This window comes from Ochotona princeps, chromosome 18 (assembly GCF_030435755.1).
Source record: "Ochotona princeps isolate mOchPri1 chromosome 18, mOchPri1.hap1, whole genome shotgun sequence".
NCBI lineage: Eukaryota > Metazoa > Chordata > Mammalia > Lagomorpha > Ochotonidae > Ochotona > Ochotona princeps.
The window spans coordinates 8,159,518-8,181,017 of NC_080849.1; the positions used below are offsets into that span (position 1 = coordinate 8,159,518).

The 21,500-nt window shown below is 38.5% G+C and overlaps 1 protein-coding gene across 1 annotated transcript in view; it reads right to left on the reverse strand.

Moving 5' to 3' along the window:
• Positions 1-375: 375 nt before the first annotated feature.
• Positions 376-21,500, reverse strand: part of CDH7 (cadherin 7) — a 98,290-nt gene continuing 77,165 nt past the window's right edge. The window contains exons 8-12 of the mRNA XM_058676862.1: positions 19,493-19,629; positions 17,415-17,536; positions 16,720-16,837; positions 12,878-13,129; positions 376-1,048 (exon numbers count right to left, since the gene is read on the reverse strand). Coding sequence (XP_058532845.1) covers positions 555-1,048; positions 12,878-13,129; positions 16,720-16,837; positions 17,415-17,536; positions 19,493-19,629 — 1,123 coding nt within the window. The 3' untranslated portion in view covers positions 376-554. The remainder of the gene's footprint in view (positions 1,049-12,877; positions 13,130-16,719; positions 16,838-17,414; positions 17,537-19,492; positions 19,630-21,500) is intronic.

The window sequence follows — 21,500 nt, forward strand, 5'->3', positions numbered from 1 at the left end:
AGAAAATTTGTACGTTGCAAAATAAAAGATTTTTGCTAATCAAAAGCAAAATAAAATTCTGCTGGATTCTATAACCCAGCATGCCCTAAGCGCCCCTGTAAAGGAACTTTGTCCCAATATTCGATGTGCAACAAATCCCAGGACTTTTTTTTTTTTTTTTTGAATGGCACCTGTGGTTTTATTCTGCTCCCTGACAGCAGGAGGAAGGAACGCTTAGACAGGAATCATCGGTTGACTCACAGCACGGGCCCTACTATTCAGACAGATTAGATGCCTCTGCAGGTATAGAAGAGTTGCTATCTAGCTATCTAATCAAAAACCTTTGAGCATTAAAAAAACAAACAAACATAAAAACCTCCGAATGCTCAGAGTCTGTGGTCGGTCCCTTGGATAAAGTCGAATGAAGATCATCCTCACCCAGGTAGAACCCTAAGCAGTTAAACATGGAATCATATTTACACGCATTGTTTCCCTCTGGCAATGGGGCTCTGTCCGCCTGCAGAGGCACCTGTGGCGGCCGTGACCTCCCGGCGTCTCCCGCCAAGGCTCCGAGGCTAGGAGTACAGGCCGTCCTGCCCGGTGCCGTACATGTCGGCCAGGCGCTTGAAGCGCGGGCCCCAGTCACTGAGGTAGTCGTAGTTCTGGTCCGAGTTCGAACTCACGGAATCCAGGCTGCTGAGCGACTCGGCCACCGAGCCGTTGCCCTCGAAGGCATAGGTCTGCAGGGAGTCGTACGGGGGCGCGCCGGGGTCCACGTCGGCCTCCTTCAGCCGCTCCCAGATAAACTCCCTGAAAATGACGTTGTCGGGGATGCTCTTGAAAGCGGGCCGGCTCAGGAACTGGATCTCGGGCGTCACGTCCCTGCGCGTCTTGGGGTCCCTCATGACGTTGAGGTTCCTCAGAGCCGCCATATCGAAGGCCTCGGTGTCCTCCTCGCCGCCGCCCTCGTCGTCGTACCGCACGATGTTTTCGCGGATGTCTCTCTCCTCGTCCAAGATGAGGGGCTCTTTCTTCCGTCTCCTCATGGTGATGATGAGGAGGATCAACACTGCAGCAAGGAGACAGCAGAGAACAGCGTCAGGGCCCCGCCTGAGGTGACCGCCCCATCGCCCTTGCGCAGGCCGGGAGCTGGCCGCCTCCTACGGGGCGTTGGCAGGGGCGGACGGGCTCCAACGGCACATCAAGAAACCTGCCAACACACCTGCCTGGACTAATGTCTGTCTCTAACCTGTCAAGAATTTGACAGAGCAAACTGAAGAGCCAGTTGAGAATAAACAGCATCATTTCAAAGGCAGGAAACACAAAGGAACTTGCTTTGAACTGCTTAATTGCTCCAAAGAGAAAGTGACATTCCAAGGTGGTTTGAGTCTAATCGAACAAGGACAGTTTCAGAAGGAAACGGATTACAGCATTTGAGCAGGTGCTTTGAAGAAATGCCTGGTTCTTACCTGTGAAATTCAACCATTCAATAAAACCCAGGCCATACACAAAGTTCAATGCAGTTCTATCATGTACCGAGTGTCGCTTTAGTGGGGGATACCCTCTCTTTGGTTGTTGTGTAACACACCCAGAGGCAGATACAAGTTGGCAAAGAGACATTCAGTGCCAGCCAAGGACAGTCCTAAGAGGTAAGTCACCCCTTGAGTTAAGTTTTATTTTTCCTGGAAGGCCTAAAAGCATTGAGGCACATGCCAAATTGCTTGTTGCTTTGGATATCACATTTTAAAAAGGGGGATTATATGTGTAATATAAATATATGTATTTATATATGTGTTAAATACACATATTTAAAGTATACTAAAATGTTCTTATTTGACATTTAGAATATATTTGAAAATAAAAATGTAAAAACCCAGATGGGCATTAAAGTAACACAAAGTGCTTCTATGAAGCAGACAAGGGCACCGAATTCTGGACTTCTGTTTACTTAGAAAACCAACCAAAAAAAGCTAAATATTGACTTAAGTTAAAATTAAATGATATTGTAATCTTAAAAAGTATGCAACTTTTCTGTATCTACTTTTTCGCCATCAACAGGAATGCGACTGATGTAGACGTTTTTACTGGACGTCATTGGGAACAGGGGAGCAGGCGAGCATGTGTGTGTGTGTATGTTTTGTGTATGTGTGTATGCATGTATGTGTTTACACTTTGCTTTCTGTTGCTTTTGATCCGGATTCATCCTGCCAGCTTTGAATGTCACAGAAAGCTTGGGATTTAGGAAGTTCCACTTCTGAAGTCTTTCTGAATCCTTCCTCATGGCGATGTGGCGTGTGGCCCTACTTCTTTTCTGCTCCTGTTAATGCATGCGGATGCTCTGCACTGCACTCACAGCAACATCCCAGCGGTGCGAGTCGCCAGCATGTCTGAGTCCTCTGGCACTCACCTTCCTCCCTGTTAAGTGGAGTGTCCTTTTTTGTCTCCTGGACTTATGCATGTCACTACTCCAAAGCCTGTGGTCCCAAGGTCTGCACTGGAATGCTCCCACAGCAGGGCTTGGGCTTTGCTGAAAGAAAACCTCGGATAAAAACCACCTTTGCCACAGGCTAGCTGTGTGCTCCCGGAGTGAGCGACTGCAGCTAACTCATTCTGGCTGTGTGTGATGACAGGCAATGTCCGGTTCACAAGGAAGATTGCAACTACACACCTGAGAAGAATGTTAGGTGTCTGGAATTCAGCGAACTGTTCACATTATCCTACCATAGTCTGACACTCACCTTCCCTCACCAATTTATTAAAAACATTAATTGTAAATTTCATGATGACAGCAAATTAAAATGGTATGTTTTGCTTTAGCCAAAGGAAGTATTAGGCAATAAGCAGCGTATAAGATATACCACATAGATGGGTAGCATGTGCACTGCCAACTCAAGGAGAGACAGAAATGGTGTGAGGATGTGAAATGAAGTTAGCATTTGACCTTCACAAGGATTCTCTGGGATAAACATTTCCCCATATGACAGTTACCTGACATGCAGGCTGTCTATACTCAGTGAAACTAAATGCATGAGGTATGTCCCATCTGATTTCTCCAGGGGATCTTACAACTTTCGTAGAAAACTGCGAGATAGGGCCTGGTGCCATAGCCTAGCGGTTAAAGTCCTCACCTTGAACATGCCCGGGATCCCTTATAGGCAGTGGCTGTAATCCTGGCGGCTCTGCTTCCCATCCAGCTCCCTGCTTGTGGTCTGGGAAAGCAGTAGAGGACGACCCAAAGCTTTGGGATCCTGCACCCATGTGGGAGACCAGGAGGAGCTCCTAGCTTCTGATTGGCTCAGTTCCAGCTGTTGCGGTCACTTGGGGAGTGAATCATCTGACGGAAGATCTTCCTCTCTGTCTCTCCTCCTCTGTATATCTGCCTTTCCAATAGAAAAATAATAATAAATCTTAAAAAAAAAATCAAAAAACTGCAAGACAAAGCCGTTGAGTAATAAGGAGAGTTCATGAAAACTGCCTGCTCTAGGAAAGATAAATCAGTATGTTTAAAGAGACATTGGTGACTGAAAAATTATTTAGATGTACTTTCTGAAAATGTTCATATAGTGGAACTAATTTTTTAAAAAAATTACAGTGGAAACAAAGTGTGATCCAAACAGCCTTGCTTTGTGAAAAATCGAAACAAAGTGGAGCAGAAAGGTAGGAAGTGAGGAAGTTTAAACCTTGTAATTCGGTGGAATAGACATCAGTCAAACAGTAAACACAAGCACATTTGAAAGCAGTTTTGATTATTCAAACATAGGAAAATATAATAGACACACTGATGATGTATATTCTGCAAAACACACTGAGATGAGGAATATGTAACTGGGGATAATGAAGTGTCCAGGGCTGAGACTCTGGTAGAGATGTGGTGGGAGGGAACATTCAGGGCAATGGATATAGGTTTGAGGTCAAAATGGCTGGAGGCAACGAATGAGATGGAAGATGAAGTTGATAAGCAAGCAGCAGCCAAAGTCTACAAGCCCAAGGACAGATATGGTTTAAGGCTTGTATGATAGAATCATCTGGTGGCATGTATTTGCTATGGAGGTTGAATTTCCATTTGGGGACAGCTGCAACCCATATGAAGCCTGGCTGAATGCTGTCTGCAGTGTGTGGTTCACTGCCACTGTGCGGAAAACCGGGATAGACTTATGGACTTGTGACTCCAGCCTGTCTCCTCTGTGTGAGCGTCTCCAGAGTGAATCAGTGTAAGGGTTATCTCTCCCTGCCTCTCCGCATGTCTCAAAGTCTCTACATTTCTCTGAAGTAAAATTAAAATATTTAAACAAATCGCTCTAGAGATTTAAAAGAGAAGGAGCAGATGCTTAGCTATGATAAAAGAATTCAGAATGCTGACCTAAAATTTTGGTGTTTTAAATTCAGTTTTATAACATTTAATTGTATACCTTCTGAGTAACTGCATCGAGGAAATAGTGGTGGAGAGTGAGACAGTTACAGCGAGAGAGTCCAGAGAAGTAAACTGTCATAGGACATATAGACACATACATACAAATTGCGCAATTCAACTTGGATCCAGATGAGCATGGAATATACTACAGAACCAAGTGTGTATATGCATTCTCACAGATGAACGGTACAATAGAGGCTAGCACACTGGGTAGTAGAGTTACAGTCAGCACATGTCTCCCGAAGAAAGGAGGGAAAAATCTGTATCCTACAAAACTGTACTGTAGTAAAAAAAAAAAAATTAAATTAAAAAAATTGGAACATGATTTTTTTTTTTTTTTTTTACCAAATCACCTGAAAAGTGTTCCATATAGGTCTCTGTAAGCATGAAGCCCTTTCTGGCAATGAGTTTCTGCAGTCATAAGTTGCTATATCTGCTTAAAGATGGAAGGTACTTCTGAACTCAGGAAAATTTAATCTACAGGCACCTGCAGCACGGTGCTCAGATGTTCTTGAGTTCAATATGCCCTGGTCCTCCTGAATCCTCTTCTCTGAGTTTTCTATGCCTGAAAATCTGAATCGCTCATATCCAGATGTGAGCAGATCACCGAAACATGGTGGAATCATTCCTACATAAGGATGTGTATCCTCTATTAAAGAGAAATAATTTCCACTCTTGCAAATGTCTTTATGACATGCAGTGATGTGAAGTGCCATTAAACTATTCTTTTGAATCTTAACATTCTGAAAAGAATTGTTAAAAAATTTATGACTTTGTATAATATTACTTTCTAAAGTTTAGCTAACTCTTTAGTTCCTACTGTCAAATGTATAACGTCTGAGTTTAACTTGTCAACTGTGTCCTTTATTGAGCATTGATTTGCTAAAGCTGTGAGCTCCTTAGGCTATAATTTTGTTCTTCATAGGTTTATCCTAAGCACACTGAGCAGCAGTTGACAGTGAGTATGTGTCCAGTCAACATTTTTAAATATTTTTGCAAAGCACAGACAGCATGATGCTAACAGACAGCCCTTCCCACTAACAGGCTGCAAATTTTGCATAGGAAAGATTATATATAGCAACAAAATATTCTAGGAAAATAAATATGAAAAATATGTATTTTTAGTCAATGTGCACATAAAAAATTCTCATTGGAGTTGTGAACTGTGAGTGATTGCTTGAACAATGAGTCAGCTTTCAAAATATACTACATTCTCTATGATATCCATAGACAGCTGCAATTTCATAGTAGCCACAAATTGGCTGGCTAGATTTCTGTACAACAAGGGAGCCATTAGTCACAAGTGGTTTTGCACAGAGAGCTGATTATTCTGAACTGATATATGCTTTAAATTACATATAAAATGTTGACTCATTTTTAACACAAGAAAATACTGCATTGATAATTTTTTACTTGTTATGTGTTAAAATGATAATAGCTTCTGAGTACTGTTATTTATAGTATAGTATTTGTTTTGTTCATATATTTTTCATTTGCTAATGAATATATCTGAAAGCTTAAAACTGTATTGCTGGTTAACATGGATGGCTATAACATGTTTAGTTTGGACAACTGATCCAAACAAAAACTTCCGAGAAAATGATAAACCTCAGTTCCATGTGTTCTAAGACATTTTCCCAATTTTATTGTCAGATGACATACTGAGCAATACTTATTACAGTGAACTTCAAAAAAATTGACAAGATACTCTAGGAGGTCAGAGCACGGGTTCAATATAAATAAATAATAATGATCTATATTAATATGCAGTTACAACCTAGTTATTCAATAATTTTCTGTTTTAAATTCTTTCTTCTTTTATCCTGTTAATTTATCTATTTTTTTCTAAAATATGCCACCTTTTGCCTATTAGGCACAAAGTAAGATTTCTTGATTTTCTCCTATTCCTAAGATGAACGTGAAGTTGGTTGGCTTCAGATCATGAATGACAATGAAGACACTCCCTGCCCTCACTCCGTCTCAGTTTCAAATTTTCTCTGTTTCTATGTATAAAGTTCTGTAAGAATTTAACACTTTTATCACAAAACATACCAATAAATTACAAACATCCTGCAGGCATTTTTGAATCAATGATTTATCTTCATCCACATCATTTTTTCTTAGTTTTTTCCCCCGTTTTAAACTGTCCTATTCTATGCTTCCACTTTCTTGTACGAAGTGCACTAGAGGCACAGAAATCTCACTTTTCCTTATTGTCTCCTGTGTTAGGGATGCTGATGATGCTTCTATTTGGCTCCATCTTCAGTCCTTGTTTGCCTGGTGTGTCTGTCCTATTTGATGGAGTATGTCAGCCAGGAAACAGCATGGACCCCAGGAACAAAGGGCCAGCATTTAAATCTGCATGTATGGATTCTATGTTGCTTATCCTCACAAAAGATAAAAGTTCTGTGGAAGACCTAATCCAGATGAGTGACCAAAGTAAAGTAGATGCTGATAGAAGATCTTAAATTAATAAATACAGTGTGACATTTCTATTTCAACATTTACCTTTAGTTATATATTCTGAGTTTTTAATAAATTTTAGCAATTAATCTGAAGTGATTTGTCTGAGAATACAATGTTTATGCTTTAACCAGTGTCACATACGTTTTCCAGAGGCTTAAAGATACAAGCTGGATTTCAGAAAATATAGAAACATACTAAATGGGAAAGCATCATGAACGAATGGGTAAATTTTTATAGATAATGACAAAAATGAAACCAAATGTTCCTTTCTCTTAAGGAGTACATTTAACTTATTTATGGTTAATTCTGCATGCATCTATAGAATATCTTCTATACAGCAGATTGGCCTTTTATGAGATGCTACCTGTATAATGATAAGTTTACGCTTATTTCTGCTTCCAAGAACAAAACTCACTAGAGAAAATGGAAATTGAGACAGATTAATCCACCAGTTGAGTCAAGGCTTCATGGATGCTCTTCTGCCGCATGGATTATGGTACTTTTTAGGAAAAACATCCAACCTGAACTCAGAAGTCAAGGAAATGAATCTTGCACCCAAAAGAGTTAGTAGTTGTGTTTTTTGCAAAATAGAAATTTCAGACTTAAGGAGACAGATAGGTTACATCACATAAAACAAGGCAGACGAGTCTGAAAAAGAGCAACTCTGGTGGTTTGACTAAAGTATACTTTGTAAGCAGAAAGAAACAAGGGTGAGGGTGGAGGACACTGAACAGATTTCTTAGCATGCTGGTCAGTAGACACGGAGAGAGCAGAAATCTCATTTGAAGCTGGAGTGTGTCACAGTCCTATTTTCTTTTGAAAGCTTACTTCGTTTGCATTACTACTGGATTCCATAGGAAAGGGAAGGCATGGGTCAGCATAATTCACCAGAGGAAAGGTGGACCCTTGAAGACACCAGATAAATCATCCACGGGAGTGAAGTGTTTAAACCCACAAAGCAAAATTAGCAGTTATTGAGAACTGATTTCTAGTGAAGGATGGAACACCGGGAAAACGGAATTTTCACTCATTACCCCTCTTGGATAAGATATTAAGGACTTAAGTCCAAAAAAAAAAAAAAAAAGTAAGGAATATAGGAATATTGCTCAAGATTAGGTATTTCCTTATGGATTTCTAACTTCTGTCAGATACTGCAAAGAATATATTATAGCTAGATAACCAGTGAAAGATATGAGTCATAAAGTTTCAAATCATATGCATGAAGAAAATAATTCTTTCCATGCCACAAAACAGAGAAAGTTTTATTTCCAGCTGAATGGACTTGGCATCTCACAAAGAACATATTACAATTTTCTTTTTTAAATGTGAAAGTCGGAATGGTTTCATTTGCGTCTAGTTTAAGAGATAAATAAGCTATAAATGAAATAAAAATTTTATACACAAAGATAATTTGTAAACTATATTTTGGCAGTGACAAAATATAACCCCAAATCTAACAAAGTTTTAAATGTGTTCTCTAGAGGTTGGAAGTAATTAGAGGATACTACTAATTAGGATTTGCCAAAGCAAATGATAAAAGTTTTTTATGTAAAACAGATCAAACACACTGTTGCCTCTAATTTCAAAGTGTCTGGGTTGCAACAGGCACAGATTTATAAGTATTTCCCAGAGACAAAAGGGTGTCTCATGTTGGAAAACTCATATGTAAGGATATATTTAAAAAATATTCAGAAGACAACCCTGCCTGTGTTTAGGTCACAACTCTGACACTCATTACCTTTCCATAGATATTGCTAGGCTGTAAAATTTCCTGTACAAAAATGGAATATAATAAAAATACTGTGTAGCAATTTTGTTATGAGGATTAAGATAATGATGTTTATTATTATCTAGCACTCAGTGTGAACATAGGAAATGCAAATCAGTATTTAGCATGCTCACATTTGTCTGAAAGAGGAACATGTGGCTCCCTCACCTTAACTAACTGGAATATTCCTATGAATAGCTCTGGGACTGCTATGCGATTTATGCTCTATCGTAATAATTCATGATAAGGATATTTTTTTAGACAGATTTTCTCAGCAATTTAATAATAAATTTACTACAGTAAGACCCACCATTACTTACAGTACCAGGGAAACATTTTCCTGTTGAATAAAATCATGAGCAGCTAGAATAACAGCAGATGAAACACAGTAGAGCATTTACAAACCAGGGAAGAACGGTGGAAATGCAGGACAGCTAAGTGTCAACCTGGACTTTCTAGACATGCTGGTAAAACTTGAGTTCTATGTATTAAACAGTGCACCTTTACTCTATGAAGCTAACCAGCCCAACTAAGCACAAGTTTTGTTTTAAGCATAGAGAGTTAGAAGGAATTTTACAGGACTTTAACTATGTGGATCCCAAGGCCGAATGAGGGAAAAAAAAAAACAAATTTGGTAAATGCAATGTAAACTTCAATGTGCAGTAAAATTCTGCATGCAAATTAATATCGTCTAATCATATTATTCTCAGAAACAAGGATGCAATATTTAAGGTTGAGACCCATTTTAAATTCACAAAGTTGAATTTCTTTGTCTTTAGTTTTTAAAACTCTAATGTCCTAGTCATTCCTACAATTTCTCTGAAGTGCTTTTACTGTGCTGTAAGAATAACTATTATCAATTAATCTGAATCACACAAGATGCATAATTAAATTAGTGTTCGTGATGAGGTGTATGTATTTCGAGCAATAGAATACTAGAACATTTTTCTATATGTCAGCACACTTTTCTCCATGAAAAGTCATTGAGAAAGCTGGTTGGCTAATGTATCATGACATCTGAATAGGAGAGTGATGCTTCTCATTGAAGTTGTGTTAAGGTTAAATTAGGACAATTCCCTGTTCTCACTTGGGGAATCAGCTCTTCCCTGTAGAGAATTCTGGGCAGGGGCTAAAATTGGAGATGGAACAAAATTAGAACAAAAATGAAGGAAACAAGAAAAAGTGCTTGCCCATAAAGTCAAAAGACAAAAATATAAATGAAAACTGATCAATCTTGTTTCAGATATCATGAATTTAAAATTGTGGAAAAGAAGGAAAATCTGATTTGTTTATATTCTCACTTGTTACATTGTGAACTCTTGTAAATCCTGAAGTTAACTGACCCTGTCTCCTCCTCGCTAAGGTTCAGTAGAGCTGATTTTGGGGATGCCATCTATATTCTGTGAACTCACAGCCCCTTGTGTCATATCACAGGTAGTTGTAATGTGGCGTGTGTGGCCAGCAGTGCGGTACACCTGCTTGTGATCCTGCCATGTCATACACTGGCACAAGTTCAAGTCTTCACTGATCTGCTGCCTATTCAGCTCCTTGCTAATGGGACTGGAAGACAACAGATGAAGGTCCAAGTGTTTGGGACCCTATAACCTATCTGGGGGATCCAGATCTAATTCCTAGATCCCGGCTTCTGCCTAGCCCAGTGCTGGCTGGTGTAGCCATTTGAGGGAGTGAGTCAGCAGACTGAAGATTGTTTCTGTCTCTCTTCCATCTTCCTTTCAAAATAAACACTTGCATACATTACAGAGTTTCTGAGTCTGTCAAGAATCATGGGCACTGTGGAATTTCATATTAAATGACTGTGATTCTCAGGTTCTGCTCCATTCCTTCCTCCTCACCTTGTTTTTTCCTGGCAATATTTGCACAGAAGGTGTGTTACAAATCCTGATAGCTAGTGTTTAGGCACAGGATTCGCACCGGTTTTGAGACAGTATAAAGGATGAGTCCTTGTGCACTGGAAATCAAGTACCAACCAGGCTGTGTGCCTGATCTGGACCCCTGTGGATATTCAATTCCACGGACCTCAGCACCTATCATATGAAAACCCAGAGTCTGAAAAGAGACCATAGTCCCGATTATCTGCTTGAAACGCTTTACGAAACAGCATACGGAGAGTCCGCAACTCTGAGCGCCAACACAGATCTTTAGACGTGAAAGAGATGTTCTTAAATCACTGTTTCAATTTTATAGGAATAGCAGTTATCTTGAATTTGACAAAACCATTTTAGTCTGTATGCACACATAAGCAAACATTCATATATGTTATAATAATGACATCTAGTGAAATTCTGTAATAGTTACGTTCAACTAAACCTAACTCATGATCCTTCATTCAACCCAAATATTAGTAACATGTGAGAATTTACTAAAAGTTAATCAAGCTCCATTTTTAAAAATTAAAAATTAATTTGGGACATGAAATGTGGATGTATTCTTTTTTGGTATGTGAACACCTTAGATGTTTATGGAAAAAAAAAAAAAGACTGAGCTTCAAGTTGTTGATAGTGCCATCTATCCACCCTCCTGTCCCTGACCACAAGCAAACAACACCAACATTTAAAAATGAAAGTAATTTTTAGAAAAGCTTCCTGTGTAGATGATTCGGCTGCTATGCAATAAATACACACATTACATCTTTATTATTATATGTTGGAATCTAGGACAGCAAGAAAAAACTATTTGCAATGATTTCACCTTTCTCAATTTTTTTTCTAGCATCAGTACTCTAACTTCACATTAACCAGGAGTTGGTTCAGTAGGAATGATTCCTAAACATCTCTAAAACCAACGGGATATTCTTGGGAAAAGAGTTCACTATCTCCTATCTGATTTATCTGATTAGCTTATGCTTTGGAATAATAATCTTCATTATTTTGAGACGATTCACAATATGTTGGTAACAAAGTGAATGTTTGAGTCAGAGGATTTTTGCATCATCAATACCATTTTGAATTTCTGAATGCTCCACTATATGAGAGGCACTGTGTACATCATATAAATTATCTCATTTAATTCTTCCAACAAATGTAAGAAGCGAATTCTGTAATTTTCCCACTTTATATTTAAAAATCGCCTACAGAGGAATGTATAATCCTCTGAGAAAGAGAGAGTGTATTTTGGATGCAGAAATAAAAGCTGGGCTTATCTAAATCCACAAGTCTACTCTTTAAACATTACACAGATGCAAATGCAGCTTTTATACATTTTTCCAAATGTGTTTCTTAATTCAATTCACCTCCCAGAAAACACACAGGACAGTCTAGGTGCAATATTAATCGCCTATTTCTTTGTTACAGGAAGTTGCATTGAAGGCTAATGTTATTTTGGAATAAATGCATTACCTAGTGGCCACATTGGACATCCCCCAATCTCTGAAAGCTTGATAAGATGATGTCTTGCCAAAATATACCTTTAGTATGACTTATAAACGTAATATTGTAAAATAGCTGTCATGAAAAAGGCAATACACGTGTTAATGCATCCTTGGGAAATTTAAAGTTTGTAATATTCTAAGAATGCTATGTTAAGTATTTCTTCACAAATGCAGAATATAAAACCAAAAATTCTGATGGAAGCATATTTTCAAACAATATAGATGCCGTCCTCTCAAGGTCAGGGGTCTCCTCTGCAGAGGACTGGAAAGCAAAGAGCTGGGATGTGGAGAGGTTAGAAAGCAGTTTAAAAGAACATTAATTATTATTGAGCATAAGCCGCTTGTTAGTCACTAATTCGAATGAATGATTTTCTGTTTTTTTTTTTTTTCTGGGTTACACCTTACTGTTCCCTGGAAATTATGCCAAAAATCTTACTGTTTCTTATGAAAATACTAACCAGCATTATACTTGCCAATGTTCTTCAGAAGATATTTTAAAACATTTGTCTATTTATTTGACAATAGAGTGACACACACAGAGAGAAAGGTTTTCTGTCCCCTGGTTCACATCCCAAATCGTCTCAAACAGCTAGCGAGGGGTCAGGCTGAAGGTAGGAATCCCAAACGCCATCACGTTCCCCACATGTGGCAGGGGCCGTCTTCCGGTGCCTCCCCAGTGCACGAGCCAGCAGCTTGGACAGACATGGGCAGTAGGATTTCCCCTCACAGCCTCACTAGACATCCTGTGTAACAACTCCTGCCCCCAGAAAAGACAGTCTAACAGAACGGAGATGAGAACAAGCAAGTCATGGGAGACACTCGTCGCAACTGCCCTTTGAGACCGAACACTGGAAATACTACTTACCCAATAATGTTAAGACACAGGCAAGTATTGCGATCAGGGCGCCCGTGCTGAGACCGGCAGGTAATACATAGGCCTCGGCATTACAGGTCTGAGCAATACCGTCCGCATCGCAGTCGCAGACCCGGATGGTGAGGGTATTGGTGCTGCTGAGAGAAGGAGACCCGCTGTCCACAATGAAAATCGGCAGGTAATAGACAGATTGCTCCTGTCTCCGGAAGCCACTCCGCCTCGTTAGTATTGAGGCAGTGTTGTCTAGGAGAAAGAAAGCCCATTTATAACATACGATTTCCAAAGCAGTCATTTTCCTAAACTCTACTTAACCTGCTCCGTTTACTTTGATTCCGTAATTAGGGAGAGCTATAAAATTACAGACCTTTTTGGTTTTAAAATTCCCTTTGAATGCATTTCAACAGAGAGACATATTTCCTAACATATTTTAAAGATAATTATGTTACTCTTTACAATTATAACCAAGGAAGCTATAGAGTAAAACTAAATATGAAAATATTTGTGTGTCATTATGACAATTGCAAATTTGTAAAAATTAAACATAGTGTACTAATTTGACTCAAATTTGAACCATTTGCTTCTGGAAATGAGGATAAATATTAACAGGCTAACTATTTTTACAACATCATTGCAGAGAACAGATGGAACTTACAATCTAACCTTTCTGTAGAAAGTTCCAAGCTCCATATAGCAAAATATAAGATAAGACACTTTCGCTTTATTTAAATTGAGACAGACATATTAACCCTGTGATTCCCTGACTGGACAATATACAATGTACACAGGTATTATAACATCACATGGTGCCATACAAACACTGATAATGTTTTATATATGTTAATTTTTAAAAAGAATTTGAGTAACCAAATCTATGCAGGAAAGAAATTATTGTACATTAAATCAAAAAACAAAATCTAGGGGCATACACTGTGATGTAATGAGTTAAACTGCCAATTTCAGCATTGGTGTTCCAGTTAAGGTTGTTTCAAGGTCTGGTTGCTACATTTCTGATTCAATCCCTCCTCAACACTCTCAGGAAAGCAGCCAAAGGTGGCTCAAGTGCTTGGGTCCCTGCCATCAGTGTGGGGGATACAATGGGGCTCCTGGCTCCAGGCTTAGCCTGGCCCAATCCTAGCTGTTGCAGTCATTTGAAGAGTAAACTAACAGACAAAAGATCTCGTCTTACTCTTCCTCTCTCTGTGACACAGATTTTCAAATCTCTGGAATACAGATTTTCAAATACATCAGTAGATAGATAGATAGATTCATAGATCTAAAAGAATTCAATGGCCAGTATTATAGTCGGCGAGTTAAGCTGCCACTTGCAATGCTGGCTTCTCCTATGGGTGCTGTTTTGGTGTTGTGGCTGCTCCACTTCCAGTTCAGCCCCTAGACAACGGCCTGGAAAAGCAGAAGGTGGCCCGAGTGTCTAGGTCTCTGACACTCACACGTGAGACCTCGATGAAGTCCTAGCTCCTGAACTGAGCCTCCTCCTGCCCTGTCCATCATGGACACCCACAAGTGAGACACTGATAAAGTTCCACGCTCCTGACCTCAGCCTCATCCTGCCCAGTCGTTATGGACATCCAGAGCATCCAACAGTAGATGGGAGACCTCTGTCTGTGGTCTGAATTTCAAGATAATTATATAAATATGTATTTTAAATGTTATATTCTTATTTATAGAGATCAAAACCACATGTATATAAACATTTTATCAGTGACAAAACCATTTATGTTTAATCTACATTAATATCCTGTTTCATTTAAGGAATTATAGTTATGAATTTTTTTTAAAAAAATCGTTAATTCTAAAACATAACATGGATAATATAATTAGCTCACCAGAATTTATTTCTGTGTCTTAACTAATTTGGTAATTAGTAACATTTGAAAACTCATAGCAATTAAAGAAAATGTAAAGGAAAGGAAGAAAACCTAGGACATGGTGTCATGAGTATATACACACATTTCCTTTCTGATATAAAAATATACATTTAATCAGTGTTAATGTGAGATAATTAACAATGCTATAATGAAGGAGCTAGTTGGATTCCATCCATTCACAACCACCACAGAACAGGAAGTTCACACTATACTTCACAGAAAGCATCAACTGTCATTATAAAGGTTACAGAACTAAAATGGGTTGATTTTCAGTGTCTAGGTGGTAGGATTTCAGACACACAGATATGCATTTTTAAATGTATACATGCAGAAGGTATTTACTGAAAACTACGATGAGTTGGTGAACAATGTTGGGTTGACCACACACTTACTCAACACAGGTTAATGCCAACAGCAGCTTAAATCGTGCTTTTATAATCTGATAAAAAAAGTTTTGCAAAGTTGTTGCCTATAATCAACTATGGTTGACATAAAAATCAATCTCTCTCTCTCTCTCTCTCTCTCTCTCACACACACACACACACACACACACTCACAGAATTGAGGCTCACAAGTTGTAACTCAATATTCAGGAAAGAGTGTGCAGTATCCATAATACGTTGGATTGGTTGAAGGCAAGATCAGAATTATCGCTCTGTGTATTGTCTACCTCTGTATTCTTCACCTTGGTGTAGGGAAATTCCAGGTTGTGTGGTTGTAGGAGCACACTGTAAATTCAGATGCCCTGGTGCAGGTGCTACCCAAATCACCCTGGTGATGCTGGGTGACGACTGTAGGAATTATGTTCATTATGTTCATTATTTCCATGCCCGTAGCAAGGTTTCCTGTCTAGTACTAGATGAAATCAGGGCTGGAAATTATACTTTCCTCACTGCAATTAAGTGAGAGATTCTGGAATTACCTGCTTAGCAAATGCTCTCCTTTTTATACTACTGAACGGACAAGATAGTGTTGTAAATGGAGAATAGAATCAGAAAAATAATGTTTCTTCCAGATAGAATTTTTGAGGCCAAAGCCGAATTTTTTATACTAAAGAAGGCTTTGGCCTCAGGCAAAAGTCCTCATAATATCCATCTTCTGAAACCAAGACTTTGAAGACACACTAGTATTTGACTGGAATATCAATTATTGTATTTATCCCCTGAATTCAAACTTATACAATCAGTCTAGATGAAAGAATGACACTTCTCACATATTGGGGAAGTAGTTCTCTCCTATTATATCAGGTTTAAATACTCTTGTCTGCTGAAGTATTTTGAATAAAACTCTATTCCAATAAATACATTTAAAACTAGACAAACCAGGCTCTCATGTTCCCTAAAAAAAAAAAATCTTGCAATTGTCTGTATTTTTAAGCGATTTTATGTGAAGATATTTTGTTTGTGTCACATGGAAAACTGCAATGAGTGGTGACTTTTAAAGCATAGAAATGTGATTAATAGATTAATCACCTTTAATTTTATATTTCCTAGTATCATGTATATATTATCATGATTTGAATGGATTCTCTTGTTTTTAATAAAATAAATAATAGTGTTATTATTTAAAGTATTAGCTGAGAATTGATTTTAGTTGAAGTGCAGAAAATTAAATGATTTTTTGAGTGTCTCAAGTTGTATTTACATATCATGGGCTTTTTAAGGCATTAAAGGATCTTCAATGTAGATTATTTAGGATAAAGTAAGAAGAAGGACACAAGTGTCTAAAAAAAAAAAAATCTAAGTTTTCCCTGTTCGGCTTAGGCCTAAAATGATTTAAGTAGCAGATTCTCCTTCATGGCAAGAATCTACAGAGAGAAATTGCTTGAGTTGGCGCATCGCCCTTCCATTCATGTCCTTGTTATTTAATACTATCTATAATCTGAAAGGGCCTTGCATAGCGAGTTTGTAGCTGCTGTCTTCAACAATGACAGCAACAAGACCTTACCTTTGTTGTCTTTCAGGGAGAAGTTGTGGTTGTTGCTTGCCTCTGTCATCAAGCTGAAGTAAAACTGGTGTCCACTGGCTGGCTCATCCTTGTCCACGGCGCTGACTTTCTGGATAACCTGGAAAGGAACACACGTAGGAGGGAGGCACACCTGTGGCTGCTCCTGAATTTTCCAAAGCCAAGACGGAATGATCCCTTCATAATAAATACAGACTTTATGGTGGGGGAGAAAGAAACAGGGTACTAAGGTGAAGCCACCCTGACAGAGGGTTCTTTGAAACAACGCATCCTTTCAAGTTTTACATTTGCATTTACTTTTGTGAACCTCAGAAACAAGCCATACCAATTGATTAGACACCCCAGCAAACATCACAGGACACGGGATGGCACGGTGAGCCCCCTGCCGTGTTGAGTGAGCAGCCCTCTGGAACTCAATGCTCCCAGGAGATGGGGCCCTCAACTCTCCAGCAGGACATACAGTGTTTACCTTTTCTTCCTGAGGAGTTTTCATCACACAATTAAACCAGACTTTGAAAATTCCTTTCATATTAGTTTACGCTACACATCAAAGTGTTAGTTTTGCTGAAACAAGCTGATTATAGTTTATCTGAAAGCTGGAAGAATTTCAAAGACAACTGCTGCTGGATATTTTTCAGTTCACCGCGGAGGAGCAAAGTGATCCAAAAGCCACTGACCTGTCCCACCTGAGCGTTTTCGCACACAGTGGTCTCGTAGTCCATGGCAAATTCGGGGGCGTTGTCATTGATGTCGAGAATGGTGATGGCCACATAGCCTCGCCCCACTTGCGATGGGTTCTCTAATGAATATGAGAACATATTACTTACTCTGATGGCAAAACTATTCTTATGCTGCTATTTTACTCAAGAGACAGAATCAGGAAGACATGTTTGGCCCTCCAAAGCACAGTTACAAAAATAAAGCGACAAAGTATCAAATGAAATCCGGAATCATCGCAAGTAAACTCCACAAAGGAAGCTGCAGTATACATACACAGCGTGTGTGTATTTGTAAATTTGTGCACAAGCATGCACGTTTAAATATGTGGATATAGCACGTGTGGATATGAATATGTCTATGGATACATGTATAAGCATCTTCAAAGTGCTCATGAAAAAAATGTGGTATGGATTTCAAAGTGCTAGTTTTGAAGATTTACTTTTGCATTTTGAAAGCTGGAGTTACCGAAGCAGGTTGCTTCACTCTCCAAATGACTGCAATGAACAGGGCTGGGCTAGGTTGAAGTCAGGAGCTTCATCCAGGGCATTTGCATGGGTGGTAACTGTGCAAAAAGCACTTGGGCCATTATCTGTGGCTGCCACAGTGCACAGGGAGTTGGATCGGAAGTGAAACAGCCAGCCCATGACCTGACACCATGTTGCATGCAGTGGCAAAACATACTATTCCATTCAAGATTTTTTTTCACTAAAAGCTATTTTAGGGTTCCATTTTCCATGAACTTTTTGACAAATATGCATTCAATTATTTTTATAATAAGAGATATCAAATAGAAGACATACTATGAATTTCAATATTTTTGATACTACAGCTCATACTTGCATAAATATACACTTGCAATATATACACATGCAGTATGCATATACTGAGTAATATATATGTATACATATAACAAACATATAAGTATCTTTTAGTTTTCCAAAAGTTTTCTTCTTAGAAACTAAAATTTAATAGCAGAATATTTATATCTGAATGCTTTGATTAGAGATTAGCTTCATCAACTCCGTTTCAGCATAAATTGCACTATAAATGTGGCCAAAAACCAAAAATTAGTTCTCCAAAGATATTTCATATTCATGAATTTAAGTCACTTTTAAAGTTTAAATTAACATTTTAGCTAGAAGTTTTGATAAAATTTTAACTAGAAATTTTGATGAAAGCACCAGTAATGAAAAAAAATACAAATAAAAGTTTGAAAACTAACAAACTAGAAAAACACACATTTTTCATGACTCAAAAATTCTAGGTTTCTGTGGTGGCTAACATTGATCTCAGTCTGATTGTAGTGCCATTATCCCACATGGACTCTAGGGAAAGTTTTGGATGTTATACTTCCAATCCGGATCCCTACTTATGGCCTGGGAAGCAACTGAGATTCGCCCAAGTTCTTGGACCCTTGCGCCTACATGGACATTCCGGAGCAGGCTCCTGGTTTCAGAATGGTCCAAACTTCAGCCATTGCAGCTCTTTGGAGAGTGAATCAGTGGATAGAAGTTCTCTCTCTTTCTTTTCCTCTCTGCTTTTCTGTGTTTCCAATAAAAACAAAACAAATCTCTAAACAAAAATTTGAGATATTGGCCAGCATTGTGGTGTATAGGTTAATCCAAAGGCCATGATGCCAGGATCGTATATTAGCACCAGTTCATGTCCTAGACACTCTACTTCAATCCAGCTTGTTTGTAATGACTTGGTAAAAACAGCAGAAATGGTTAAGATGCTTCAGCCTCCATCATGTGGGAGATCCAGAAACAACTTCTGGTTCTTGCTTTTGGCATGGCTCAGTCCAGGCCATTACACCATTTGGGGAGTGAAAAATCGGTTGGAATCTCTCTCCTATCTCACTGAAACTCTGTCTTTTAAATGAATAAATGAGCCATTTAAAAAATCTGGGATTTTCCAATGTTCTGTTTAGTTGAAACATGTAATTATTATGGTTCTGATTGTGTTTTCAAACTTCATAATAGCCTGTACTCGCCCTGTTATCCACAACAGTCTAGATTTAAACCTTACTACTTACGGCTCTCCATTGCAAGAACTGTAATATTATGAACAGCATTCGTCTCTCGATCCAAAGACTTGGCTGTGGTTATAACGCCACTGTTGGCATCAATGTTGAAGTATCTCTCTAAGTCTGTATTTCTGTCAATTGAATACCTAATTGAAAAAAATTAAACATATGTAATATTTGTTTGGTCATATCTCATTAACATTATTTCATTAATTGTGTTGCTAATATCAGCTTCCTACTGACTTCGTCATCTGTCACATTAATAAGATAAACATATATCTTATATAAAATTTCTCCTATATAGTGTGTGATTTATATCCTATGTTTTTGGAATCTCTTTGCTTTTCTTCCATACAGTACAAAATGACCACCAAGATATACTTATTTTTATAATGCTCTGTGAAATGTCATTACAATATTAAATTCATTATTATTATTATTTCAAATTGGCTATTAAAATCCATGTACAATAAATAACCCTGGTTACGGTTACACATCCATTCCGAATGAAATGTATGTTTGCATCCTTGACATGCACAAGGCTTTTGCCAACATGCGTCTGCAATCCCAGTGTTTGTGGAGTATTTATATTCTTATTCAGTATTGCTTGTTCCATGTGCAAAACTCCCCTCCCCTGCAGGTTTTTTCCCCAAGCTGAGTGACATAGAAGCAAATAAACAGAAAAACAAGCAAACCTCACTATTAAAATATGTAGATAGTGCTTCAAGCCTACTGGTCTCCCATGTTGCTGAACGTCTTGCCTTCAATAATGTACTCTGCTCCCCTGCCTCCATTCAATGATAGATTCAACCAGAATTCCCTTGTTCACTCAGCTCTCACATGCATTAATTTGAAATTCTAAGACTTTTAGACTGTCCATACCTCCTTCTTTCACAATTCTGCATTCTGATGAACTTGTCTCCTGATCTTATCAACTTTTTTTCCTCTGTCATTGATATTCCTTGTTTCATCAGTTCTCTCTTACCAACTCAGGTAATATGGCACCTCTTTATCACTCCTGTATAAATACTTAGTGTAATACCTGCCATTTGGTGGCCTACAGCAATAATAAGACTTAATATATCTTTTCTTTATTGCTTTAAAGCATGTACTGTTAGGCAGTTCTAGCTCTTAATTCGCAAGAAAATTACAGCTGAATAGTGGCTGGGGTCTAGATGGTCCAACAGCAGAGCAATTATTCGCTTGGCTAGCATTGTTGCCTCAGCGGCCTGCTAAGTGGGCTCCTTTTACCCCAGTGCTGCCTCAGTAGCCTCCAAGCCTGAAAATTGGCTTCTCCAAGGCAAGAAATACAAAAACAGCAGAAGGTGAAAGCTGTAGCAATTTTCGGAGCTGATTTGGGGGGTAAATGCCATTGTTCCCATCATACTCTATTTCTCACATAGTTCACTGGGAGCCAATAGGAAACTGGTTGAAAAAAGGTTATTAGATTTTTATTACATTATTATACATAGAAGGATGAGACATTAGACAGTAGCTTTAATATATTTTATAAATAGAGAACAAATAGCTACTGCAACACTTGGTAAGTTTTATGAGGCACGTAAACACCAATACACTCACCAGTATTTTAACTTTGGGAGAATGCCTTCAAAATTCGAAGGCAGCAGATGAGGCATTTGGGGACTGACTTCTTTTATTCAGTGTAGTGAATGAGATTTGCCCAACGTTTGTGCCCATTCTTTTGTAATGCCAGATAGTATACCAGCAAGTGGATATAGGATAGCAAGTTTACACATTTGCATATTGAAAGAATTTTGGATTTATGCCAGTTTTGACAGAGAGAGATAAAACAGGCATTCATCTACAAGTTTAGAAATACTTCATCTCCCCAAAGATGTGGGAATGTTGCATCAGATCATCAATGTATGTTTCTAAGATTGCTAAACTTTCCATCGTGGGTCTCCCATTTTGCATTCTTTTCAAAATCACATACCTCGCTGCTCTACAACCTTACCATGCAGTGCTTTCACTGAGCATTTTTCTAATGATATTGACC